This window comes from Vulpes vulpes, chromosome 12, assembly GCF_048418805.1.
Source record: "Vulpes vulpes isolate BD-2025 chromosome 12, VulVul3, whole genome shotgun sequence".
In the NCBI taxonomy this organism is placed as follows: domain Eukaryota; kingdom Metazoa; phylum Chordata; class Mammalia; order Carnivora; family Canidae; genus Vulpes; species Vulpes vulpes.
Genome location: NC_132791.1, coordinates 177,184,340 through 177,197,299, shown reverse-complemented (window position 1 = coordinate 177,197,299; position 12,960 = coordinate 177,184,340). Strand labels below are relative to the sequence as shown.

The following is a 12,960-nucleotide window of genomic DNA, read 5'->3' as shown; positions in this document are numbered from 1 at the left end:
AAAAGGCACACATGTGGGAAGTCAAGAGACAGATTCAAATATCTCTTCCACGAAATAGCTGCTGACCTCAGACAAGTCATTACATCTCTTAGTGTCTGTTTCTCCTTCTGTAAAGTAGGGAGAAAAGCATGTATTGCAGAGCCTTCTAAAGGCCAAAGGAGGGACACTTGGGTGGCTCAGTCGGTTAAGCACCCAACTCTTGATTTTGGCTCAGGTCATGATCTCAGAGTTGTGAGATCAACCCCTGCATTGGGCTCCACGCTAGGTGCGGAGTCTGCTTAGAATTCTCTCTCTCCCTCTGCCCTTCCCCACAACCCCTCAAAAAAAGGACAAAGGAGATAATTATGGACACACACGTATCCATGACTACTGTTAGTTGAATATAGGCCAAAAAGAAAGAAACCAAGATTCAAAACTTCACAGACTCAATTCTCTGAAGGAAACCATTTCAAAACCACCCCAAAAGGAAGGGAGCAAACTTTCCATGTGTTAAATAAACAAAGAGGTTTGGTGACCTTCTTACTATGAATCTAAGTTATCAAGAAAGTGACCAGCTTTAAGGGAAGACAGCACAGCAGAGCCTACAGAACAGTGGCAGGTCAGGTTTAGCTTCCAAACTCAGCTCTGACATTAACTATACTAGTAACCTTCGACAAAACACTAAGCCTTTCTGGATCTGAGTAAATGCCACCCATGGTAAAATGAGGAATTGAGGCATCTGAGAGGATTTTAAGATACACGAGCATGAATTTATTCTTTGGTTCATCTTCCGAGAAAATATTATGGTGAGGCTATAATTTGCATTTGTCAAACATCTCTTTCTCTAGAAAACTTCAAAAATAAAAAAAGCAAGCAGAGGGATTTACTAGTTAGAGCAACAAAGCTATTAGCTAACCGGAATCACAGCTGAAATCGGCCCCTTGCCCACCAAGCACCACCCGCCAGCATGAGAGAATCCCCTAAAGCAGTGAGCACCTCAACGTTGACATTCCGGATCTGCACATTAATCAAAGAGAACTCCTGCTGCAGAGTCTGAGGCAGCCCCAGCTGTTCCGACCTCTTCTCTTCCAGGATACTGCTTGGCGGGTCTTCCTTTAAGACTAGCAGGAGGGAGAGGTTCTTCAGTGGTTGGAAAACAGTTTTGAAAGTGAGCCCAAGAGCAGTTCTGGGGCATCTGCCGTAACTCTGAAATGCAGAGAGGGGCACCTCACCTGAAACACTAGTTTGGCCAATTACCTTCTTCCTCCCCATGGCTTGAGTTGTGCTGGTGATCCGTATCTTGAGTGTGAAGGGTCTTCTCCGGCTCCGGCAGAAGAGAAATGCTCTCAATGAACTCATCAACACCATCCAATATGTCGTTTGCACAAAGCTGTGACATAGGGTAGAAGATCTAGCTCTACAAAAGTCAGTGGAAATGATCATCATGGCTAGTTAAGAGTTCAGACTTTAAAAAGTCTGATGACAAAAAAACCTGGAGGGCTTGGTGGTTGAACATCTGCCTTTGGCTCAGGTCAAGGCCCGCATCAGGCTCCCTGCAGGTAGCTTACTTCTCCTTCTGCCTATGTCTTTGCCTCTCTGTGTCTCTCATGAATAAATAAACAAAGGCTAAAGATGTCAGCCAAAACCCGATATAATCAAAACAGGTGTCACCCACCACCAGATCTACCTGGTTAAATACCTAGAGAATAGACCCTTTTAACTACCCTGGAAATTTTTCATCCTGTTCACAGTTTAGGCAAGCCTCAGAAAACATTATTTTAAAAATTTCAAGCCTTTCTGGAGTTGGTCAGCTAGCCTCAAACCAAAAATGAACAAATGGTACTTTCTAGAAAAAATATATTTGAAAGGCAGTAGGTGATGATACTTAACCAAAATGCTCAGAGTGACTTTATACTAAGCAGTGTTGCAAATTCTTTTTAAGATTGATTCATTCATTCATTGATTTTTAAGTAATCTCTACACCCAACATGGGGCTCAAATTTACAACCCTGAGATCAAGAGTTGGATGTTCTCTGAGGCCCCTGGGTGGCTCAGTCAGCTGAATGTCTGACTCTTGGTTTTGGTTCAGGTCATGGTCTCAGGATCATGGGACTGAGGCCTATGTTGGGCTCCACACTCAGCTATGAGTCTGCTCGTACCTCTCCTTTCCCTTCTGCTCCTCCCCAGCACCCCCATCTCTCAAGTAAATAAATAAATAAAATCTTTAAAAAAAAAAAGTTGCAGGCTCTCATTCTTAGGTTTTGGCATTAAAAAAAAAAAAAAGAAAGAAAGAAAGAACTGCATGCTCCACCAACTGAGCCAGCAAGGCACCCTGCAAATTGCAAATTTTACCCAGTATCTTTTATTGACCTTATCCAAAGCATCATGGGGGAAGCAACACAAGTGAGGCATGGTTCCTTCCTTTAAGAAATGTAGCCAGTGAATGAAAGAATCGTTCTGAGATGGAATATAGCAAGGGCAACAGCAGCAGTTCACACCAGGTACAAACCATTATGGTTCATATAAGAAACATTATCATTTATGTGGCAAACATTGGAAAGGTATTCATAGAACAGGTGCTGCTGATGGATGTAAAGGGCTCTGAACACTGCAGAGAGTAAGGTTAGACTTCCTAGTTCATTTAGAAGAAGAGAAAGAAATGAGGTCCACAGGCCATTTGCTCAGTGGGCTACCCAGACTCTCATACCAGGACAAGAGAAAAGGCAGTCAGAGGCTTTTCACGCTTAAAAGTACCAAATACTAAAGTTGGCTCTTGAAAACCTCAAAGCCTCAGTGTGGCCTACACATGCCACTCAGGCCACCAGCAACTATTATTAAATGTCTACCACATATCCTCTAACTGCCACAAATACTAAATCTTGTATTTTTTTTTAAGTTTCTAGTGTATCCAGTTACACTCCTCCACAACAGAACTGAATACATACCCTCTGCATCTGGGAATCCACCCGCCACATTCTCAGCGTCTGATCTCGTGACCATGTAACCAGTTGGTAGTCCTTGGACCCTAAAAATCACCAAATGAAAATCCTGGAATTTTTTTTTTTAATTCAACATCAATTTTGCAACAGGTTGCACTGGAGTGAGATTCCTTCATTCATTCCTTCATCCATCCATTCAACAAGTACTTACTGACCATCTCCTAGATGCCAGGCACTGCTCTAAGATACCTGGACAAGCATGAATATCACAGCCTCTGCCTTTATAGATCTCACAGCTCAGTGGTGGCAACTGACAAATGGATAAATACATAATAAAATGTCTGGTAGTGATAGTGTTATTAAAAAAAAAAAACACCCAGGATAAGAGAACTGATGGCAGAGCTATTTTTAGACAGGACTCCCTGAGGAAGTCACATTTGAGCAGAAACTTAAATGAAGTGAAATAATAACTGGCAGCTCAGCAGGTGAAGAGGGATGCTGGGATTTAACGTCACATTGAACTTTCGCCTCCACAAATGTTCCTCCTTTTATATGCTCCAGAGGAGCTAAGCGTGAATATGATTTTGTGAAATGAATTGCTTTAAACGTATAATGAAACTTTACTGTTTAAAAGAATTTTTTGATAAAGAGATGTATCTCTTTGTAAAATGGATAATCAATCTCAAATGTTCTTAATTGCCTGAGTTGCATTTTCACATATTAGGTCTGGTCAGAGGGAGATTCTTCTAAAATCGTTTAGGAGCTTTATGAAAGATCAGGGCATTTTGGAGTAATTAGGTCATATCTAGAATCTCCTTTACAGCTACCCTTAGAGAGCAAAGAATTGAGAAGAGTTTAGAATTGAATTTCATTTGATTCCTTCATTTTACAGATAGGAACATGGAGGCACCAGAGAACATGATTTGTTTGAGCTAAAAGGGGGGTGAGGGGCAAAAGGTCTTGCTCTATGTCATTGCCCTCCATTGGGCCCTCGCTCCTCAATGTTACTGCCTCACAGGACACAACTCTTCTGAACGACTGCCTGTCAGGAGTCCTCTCAACCCTCTACAGACTCACATTCATGTCAGCAACTGTCTTCTGCCTCCACATCTGGCTTCTTTTCGTGTCCCTGAAGTATTCCTAATTCCGTTCTAATCGCAAACTCTCTACCAGTGCCTTTGCCCCCATTCCCTCTCGCTCTCATAGGGCCCTTGTTTTCTCACATACCTCTCTCTTGCACCCTGTACTTGCCCTCAGAGAGAGAGGGTGGCAGCTCCAAGATCAACTTTGTCTGCTCCCTGCTTTTGAAGACAACTTCACTCACAAAGCCAGATCCTGCTGCCTCTGGTCATGTTGCCTTACAATCTGGCTTCTATCCTCAATTTGTTTTTGGAATTCCTCTCTTAATGATCGTATGGCTTCCCATTTGTAAAATTAAGTGCTTTTCTCTAATTCTGCACACTGATCCCCCAACACGACCTGAAACCAGTGACTGCCGCCCTGGTCACAACACCCTGATCTTCTTGCTAGCTCTCCAGAAGCTCCTGTACTGCAGCAAAATGCAAAGTCAAAGCCTGAGGTAATCCAGTAAAAATGGACTAAGAAGACATGGCAGTAAAATAAGATGGAACAGCATTGGTTGAAAAAGAAGTAAAATGCAAGAATACATGTGGGAGGATTACATTTATAAAAGGTCCAACAGGCAAACTGAAACTATTTTGAGGAATCCATTAATGGTGGCAAAACTATAAAAATAAAAACAGAAATTACTTTTATAAATATTAGGACAGTGTTTCCTTCCAGGGAAGGGAAGGGACAGTGACCTGGGGCTCTGGCAATATTCTCTTTCTAGACTGTGGTGGTAAGTTACATAGATTAACACTTCAAAATTGGTAAGACTAAATAAATTTATTTTAAAATTTTTTTTAAGTTGGTAAGACTGTGCATGTTTTATGTAATTTTCTAGACAGATGATATATTTTACAGTAAGAAGGGATCTGAAGAAACACCTGTAACTTGTACTCAAAATCTTGCTACTGACTAGATGGTCCTGATTTACACAGCTCACCCTGCCAGCTTACAGATGACACAGATAACTGAAAATGGGTTGCTAAAAACTTTTCGTTTCAAGCCAAAACTACAGGCCAACCTCTCCCTGCCAGACCATGAGGAAACTACATCCTCTATTCACTATGGCAAAATGCAAGATAGGAAGTTGAAAGCCAAAGTCGTGCATGCAAATTGATGGGATAAAGACCAAGCAGCCTCACGTTTCTAGAAGCAGGGATATTTGGGAAATAAAAAAATGAGAAAATTAAGAGGATGATCAAAAGAGTCCCTTTAAAAGCTATCCTGAAAAAAGAGGCTTGTGAAGGTCACAGATAAGCAGGGATAAGATAAATGCTCTAATCTCAAGTCTACCAGACCTGAGACAGACTCTGGACAGGCCACTCCACTACTTGCCTTTCTTTCTGTAATACGGAAAGACCAAGAAATATACTTCTGTTCCATAAAAACTTTAGAGATCGTGACAATAAGATCTCAGGATAAGAGAGGCTGCGTGGTGAGCTGGTGGAGGAGCTGAGGCTGAGGGCTTCTGAGTCCATCACGCTTGCCCTTGCATTGGTGAGGACTGGCTAGATGGAAGCTGCAATAACAAACAATCCCCAAACGTCGGCGGCTTAAAGCAAGGACATCTTGCTCACTCCACATCTGTACCTCATCCTCACTCCTGATGGGCACAGCTCCAGCTGGCTTTGGGCCAGATGGTGTGGCAGAAGCGAGGAGAGCGTATAATTGTACCACGGTTGCTAACGCTTCAACCCAGAAGAGATCGCATCACTCTGTTCGTGTTTCATGATTGAAGCAAGGCTTGTGGCCAAACCCATCTTCGAGGAGGAGGGAGGTGTAACACACCACTATGTGTTGCGAAGGGAACTGGGAATATGTGGTGGGTAGTGCTGATGAGGACCTCAGGTCTCCTTCCTCTGCAGAGAGGCAAGGAGTAAATGCCAGGCTTCTGAGGATTGTCAACCCAGAGTTTTTCACCCCTAGAGATGGCCCAACAGCAAGTCTGTCAATCAATCTCTTGCAGATCTCTTCCACACAGGTGAGAGATGACATCAAACCTCAGAGAAGAGGTGGGAAGCTGGAAGAAAAGCTGCAGCCACACATCCCTTTCCCTTTCTACCGTGAAAAGTGGTGGTCCCCCGACTCTCTCATTCCTCAAGTCTAGCCCTGAGGGGTCTGTGTCCTCCACACCAGACCACACAGCCAACCCTACTGGAGCTGCTGTGGAATAGGGCTCAGAAGGAAATCAGGCTCCCACTCACCCTCTTTCTGTTTCCTCCACTGGAACTCCAGCACCACGTCATCATGCCCCACAAAGGTATGGACCGGGGTGTTCAAGTCAAAGACATTCCACAAGAGAAGACTGTTTTCCCTCCGCAGCTGAGGGACCATCACAGTCACCAAGCCGTTGCTGAAAGGCTAGGACAGCAAAGGGAAAAGCAGACGATTATTCCAGGGAGGGTCGGCTGAATCTTGAATTACCAAAGCTGGAATGCTTTCCTAACTAAAATAAATAAGACGATGGAGGGCCCCACCCATCTGGGGAAATGTGTTCCAGATACCACAAGTTAACTACCACATCTACTTTTCTTTTGCATTTATTCTGCTTTGTCTTTGCATGGAAGGGACCACAGCAAGTAAAAAATAAAGCTAAGCCAAATACTTGGAGGACTTTAAATTCTAAAATAAGCTGCACACCAGAACACATTGTTTCACATCCAGAATGAGTCTGCAAGACACACTGGGGAAAACCCCAGAGCAGCGAGAATTCTTGCCATGTGGAAAAGCACCAGAAGCATAGCATCCCCATGAAGCATCACCTTCTCATGGCTTCCAATACTATAGCTATTCAGAGAAAAACTCTCTGATTTCAGGACTGACACGTTTTACTTATCAACACTTAATCTGCTCAGTAGCTAAGGGGCCCATTTGGTAGATAATCAGACTCTGTTTTTTAAGGAATAAACTACAGTCACCTAAAAGCCCATTTATCTTCACTCTCACTCCTGGCAGCACTCCTGGACTTCTCTGTTTATTTTTTAAAGTAAACATATTAATCCAGAGAAGTATTTCAATTCATAAGAACAATGTCTGATTTCTTGACAAGCGTTCCCAGTTGCAAAAGCCACTTAATACCTAAATTATCTTCTATGTTTCACAGTGCCTCGGGGTGACAGCCTAATGCACAAAGGCAGCTTTATTCATCCCTGTGCTCCCTTTCAAGTTGACACTGAAGAAAACATATTATCTCTGATCAGAAGCTATCAATGTGGCAATGGAAAAACTGTTGGAAGGCTAATAGCTTATCCCCTCTATCTGTAGCATTTTATGGTTTATAAAGCATTTTAAGATACCATTTTTCAAAAGGAAAGGCATATTGTGCATGTACTAAATGCCACTGAATTTCATACTTTAAAATGGTAAATTTTATCACAATAATAAAAAGGAAGGCTCCATAAAATTATCCGTTTCTACAGAGGAAGAAACTATTGTTCAAAAGCATCCAGCATCTTGCCCAAGGCACACAAATATTACATGGTTCACTGCAACATTATTCACAACAGCCCAAATATGGAAACAACCAAAATGTCCATCAGTGGATGAATAGATAAAGAAGATGTGTTACATGTATACAATGGAATATTATTCAGCCATGAGAAAGAAGGAAATCCTGTCATATGCCACAACATGGGTAGACTCAGCATTATGCATAGTGAAATAAGTCAGAGAAAGACAAATACTGTGTGATATCAGTTATAGGGAATCTAAAAAAGCTGAGTTCCTAGAAACAGAGAGTAGAATGGTGATTCAAAGGCTGATAGGTGGGGGAAATGGGGAAATGTTGGTCAAATTTCCAGTTTGAAGATGCGTAAGTTCTGAGGATCTAAAATACAGCATGGTGATGATAATTAAAAATACTGTACTAGACTCTTGAAAGTTGCTAAGAGAGCAGATGTTCAATGTTCTCAATACAAAAAAAAAAAGAAATGGTAATTATGTGATGTGACAGAGGTATTAGCTAATGCCGTGGTACTAATAGTCTTACAATACCTAAGTGTACAAATCAGTGGGTGTCCACTTTGAACTTATACAATGTTACATGTCCATTACATCTTAATAAATCTTGGGAAAAAATTAAAAGGCACCGATGGACCCAAAACCCAGGTCTTCTGAATCTAAAACCAGATGTCCTTCCACCACAATCCACTGATGGCAAAGTCCTACAACCCACTAGCTCCATCTGCACCCCCTTCCCCTGTCATTAGTGACCACCTTCCTGCAGCCCAGCCTCCCAGTCTATGGTCCGCAATCCTCACACCAATTCTTCCCCAACATTTCAAGGGCAAGTTTTTAGACTCATAACAGCTTTGATGCTGTCATTATTGCCTTTGCCCCACCCCTCAGCCAAGACAGAAGGAGAAAACTGCCTCACAAAGAAAATAAGAGAAGACAGCCCTTGGCCTCCATGTCTGGAACACCGAGGTGAAGCTCTCCAGCAGGAGGTAGGGTATTCCACTCACAGTGTATCTGGCCTTCCAGACAGGCACCTGGCAAGGGAGAATGCTGAGGTATTTCCGAGGCTGGCGGTAATCCCAGAACTGGAAGAAAGAAAGCAGGATAATTTGTGAAATAAATGCCGTTAAAAAACTCAACAATTGAAATTAATTCAGCCTGTGGTCCCTTGGCTCCCTGTCCATGGTGTGTCCCGGCAGCCCCCTCACCATCGGAGCAGGGCAGAGATACAAACTTTCCCCAGCTATAAACATTACAGAATTGTCCACCTTCAGGAGGACAATTAAACAGGCCTGTAAGTGAAAGGTCAGAGTGACATGTTTCCACCCTGTGTCACTTTTATGCCGTGTAGGACAACATAACTAACTGCTAACAATAGCTGATGTGCTGACTGCATACTGCATTCCAGATGGAGCTTAGAGCTTTAGGTTTTTGATCCTATTTAATCTTCACAACCACCAAATAATGGGTGTTATTCATTTCTTTCTCAAAGGTAGGAGCTAAATTACTAAACAGTCTAACCTGCCCAAGCTCACACAAGGAAGAGGTGGCTGTTTGGACATGTACACACTCACCCACTCCACCACTGAGCATGAGGAACATGAGGCTGCGTAATACATATAGGTGAGCCAGACACACTGTGCCTTAGAGCACCTGTGCTTTCTAGTGAAGAGACAGCTACAATCAGAGCCTGAGCATTTGTCATGAATCAGGAAATGGTAGAGCACCAAAGGCAGGAGGAACAAGACTGAAACTCTGAACTATTCAAGTATTAAGAAATTATTTTCAAAAATAGATTATAGTTTGCCAATTTCTTAAAAAGTTAAATGTGCATTAACCATTAATCCAGTGATCCCAACTCCTAAGTATTTGTTCTGGAAAACTGAGAAGTTCCATTCATGGGAAAATCTACACGTGAATGTTTATAGCAGCTCTATTCACAATCATCAAAAATTGGAAACACCCAATGTCCCTCAACAGGTTCAACAGAAAATAAACTGTAGTATATCTCTAGAACAGATTAGTACACGCCAACTAAAAGTACATGATCTATTGATTCTTTTTTTTTTTAATTTTTTTTTAATTTTTATTTATTTATGATAGTCACAGAGAGAGAAAGAGAGAGAGGCAGAGACACAGGCGGAGGAAGAAGCAGGCTCCATGCACCGGGAGCCCGATGTGGGATTCGATCCCGGGTCTCCAGGATCGCGCCCTGGGCCAAAGGCAGGCGCCAAACCGCTGCGCCACCCAGGGATCCCGATCTATTGATTCTTAAAACAACTTGGATGATCTTGAAAGTGCTATATCCTAGGTGAAAGAAAACAACTCAGAAAGTTTCATATTGAAATTATTCCATTTAAATGACCTTCTCAAAAAACAAAACTACAGTGATAGAGAACAGAAGTTAGGGATTGGAGGAGAGTGTGGCTATAAAGGGATCAGATCACAAGAGGTTAATTCTTGTTTCTTCTGACAACTCTCTTTTTGCCAAATTTGGGCTTAATATGCAAAATAATAAAATTGTTAGGATGTTTTTTCCATCTAAACTGCTTTGAGGTTTCCCAGATGGCTATAGGGAAAACTATAACCCTTAACTTCTCAAAGAAGGGAAACTGGAAATCATTAGGTCTTCTTGGCATTCTCCAGATTTTTAATTAGGTCAACACTTTTTGAAGGCTTTCCTGTTATCAAGTCTACCAATGTGAAAAACTAGCAAATAAAAAAGTTCAGCCCCCCAAGTTAATTATATCCAAGTAAAATATTAGTATATTTCAGCTACCAGTTACTCTTCATCATGGACAGAAGCACATTCATGTTTATTTATAGACTGTCACTATAACTGTTAACAGAACCAATCCTTTATTTAAAAAAAAAAAAAGACTTGTTTTCATATTTAAGTATGGTCAATTGGTGAGCATTATAACATATAATTATGGGTTAAGTCAAGAGAACTCTGGGGACTTGACCAAGTCCTCACTCACTTGATAACAAGATCTTATTCTCAAGGCAACCACTTAAGTCTGTTTCAATCTGACAGACTGGTCACTATAAGAACCAGAGCAGCTATGCCATCCTCTCATCCATTGGTGATTTCTGCTTTTCTCTTACTTGCCAAAAGGCCCTTGCTACAAGCTATAGAACAGAAAGGAAGGTTTCTGAAGAAATATCAGAAGAGCCTCAGGCAAGAAAGAACCAAGTTTTTGCACAGCCTTGTGAGTACAGGGCTCTTAGTAAGGCCAGCCGTGACCCACAGGCAATTATACATCTGTCAGGAAGTACCAAGGAACTGTGTCTGGATTTCCAGGACTCTTCATCTAGAAGAAGGTAATGTTGTTAAGTAGACTGCTTAACCCAAGATCAGGGAAAAAAACAATCATTAAACTGGTATGAAGTAATTTCATTGTAGTTAATGTTCTATTTTTATTATTTTTTAATGTTCTACTTTGTTTTAGTGTTCTATTTTTAATGATCAAAAATCCTTTGCTTTCTTTGCGATCTAGCTCTACCCCTCAATTCAAGAGTTTCACAGTTTAACAATTTACAAACTCGGGTGAAATATTCATTCAACGGTATCTTGTTCTGGCACACTGCTTAAATTCAGAAAATAAAAAAATAATAAAAACGTATTACTACAAATTATAAGCTGATGTATTGTCAGGTAAACTTAAGAAAATGATTATGTAGGGAAAAAAATGACATACTGAGCCTGATCTACAAATTACTAAAAACGATGGTTGACCATTATGCAAAGTGCCTTTAAAACTGCTCCACTTTTTCCAATTATGCTATTCATATATACTCAATAAAAACTGTCCTCCTTCCACCAGGACACAGTGGAATAAATCAAATATCATGTTAAAAATCTCATTTAATTTGTGATCTCGGCCTACAAACAAGGAATAAGGACTGAGTTTCACATGTGGAAAGTGGCCTGTTAGCTGCCTTACAACCCATGGACACCAGCCTCCCAGGTGGTAAAAATGTCATTGAATAGCAAAAAACTTAAGGAAAGAGGAGGATGTGAACTGGATGGTTTCTGGGTTCTGAACTTGGTGACAAGGTGACAAAAACCCAAACCCAAAACAAACAAAAAAAGCTACCCACATAAAAGTGAATGACAACCCTAAGGGATTTACAAACCTCAAGACAGAAGTTAACTTTTCAGGCCTTAGTGTTATGATCCTAGTTTTGCTCACCAGACCAAAAAATGACACTGTACATGTGCCCACATAAACAAAGCATTTTGTTAATGATGCGGAATCACAAAATTACTAAGCAAATTTCTATGGCCAAATTTCTTTCCTTCCAGACAGGGACCCAACCACAAGGAGGACCTGTGGAAGGAGGCTGACCCTGTGCTCTGCATCCGATGGTCAGGCCAGGAAAAACAAACAAGAAATGCTGCACTCGGAGATAAACCATAAATAATAGGGTCACTGAAACACATAAACCCTCGAGCATTTCCTGTAAGTTAGAGAGAATCTCTAGTAAAACAACCCTCTGCCTGACTTTTGCAATGCTGATGACTGAAGATGTCCTGACTTTTGCAGATACAATAATCATGCGAGAAAACTGCTGATTTTCTACCTCAGGGAGACTAATCATAAACTTGGTAACCTTAACAATTTTGTGGGCTTTTCTTCTTTACTTCTATATGGTTTTGTTTTGTGTTGTTTTGTTTCCTGAAATCTGACTTCCTGGCAGCTTCTTTACAAATAAACTTCTCCTTTCTAAATGGTTTAGTCTGACTTCCTTTCACAAAGGGACAGAAGAAAACCCTCTGAACAAATCCCAGGAGCCACATCAGAGATACGCTACTCCATCATTCCTACTGGCCTACGCAACCAAGTTTATTGGCCCAGTTCCCCAAGAGGCACACCCACCCCTAAGCACACACGCTATGCTGACTGTAGCTTTCCTTCTGAAGAAAGTGCTGTTACAAAATCTGAGGCCTCCAAACACAGCTCCCCCAGATGTCCCCATGGGTCACTCACCTTGACAGAGTTGTCTTGACTGGAAGTAGCAAGAATGTGCTCAACATCTGGGTGCCAGGCCAGGCCATGGATTTTAGAGAGGTGAGCTGCGAGATATTCCACTGCTGTACTGGGTTTCTACAACAGGATCAGCACCGAGTGTTGTCAGTTTATCAAGAATTCACTGAGTGCCTACCATGTAACAGTCTGCCTGGGGGCTGGGTGGGACACAAAAACACTACTGGGTACTGTATCTATCCTTAAGAAACTCCACTTTGTTTTGTTTAAAACAAATAAAACAGAAGAAGACTTACCCAGCTCTCCTTCAAACATGCTCTCTCTATGGGCCTGTGAACCTGATTTCTTTCTACTCCAGCCCCACTCATGGTTTTACGGAAGGATACAGGGTAGCGGGTGTTCTTCCCCTCAGTAGTACAATCTGCAACCCCTGCTCCCTTTCCTCACTATCACCCAAGGAGAGGGGC

General features: G+C 41.7%; 1 protein-coding gene across 15 annotated transcripts in view; it reads right to left on the bottom strand.

The window, feature by feature from the left end:
• WDR59 (WD repeat domain 59) overlaps positions 1–12,960 on the bottom strand; it is a 98,139-nt gene that overhangs the window by 39,919 nt on the left and 45,260 nt on the right. For 13 of the 15 annotated variants that reach the window (XR_011996121.1, XR_011996122.1, XM_025993045.2 and 10 more), the window contains 6 exons: positions 12,497–12,613; positions 8,510–8,587; positions 6,251–6,407; positions 2,925–3,004; positions 1,237–1,369; positions 976–1,100 (listed from right to left, as the gene is read on the bottom strand). Coding sequence is in view for 13 of the 15 variants with exons in the window: in XM_025993045.2 (XP_025848830.2) it covers positions 976–1,100; positions 1,237–1,369; positions 2,925–3,004; positions 6,251–6,407; positions 8,510–8,587; positions 12,497–12,613 (690 nt within the window). In the remaining 2 variants the exon portion in view is untranslated. Of the gene's footprint in view, positions 1–975; positions 1,186–1,236; positions 1,370–2,924; positions 3,005–6,250; positions 6,408–8,509; positions 8,588–12,496; positions 12,614–12,960 lie in introns of all 15 variants that reach the window. The other 2 variants (XM_072731521.1, XM_072731523.1) reach the window with 1 other exon arrangement.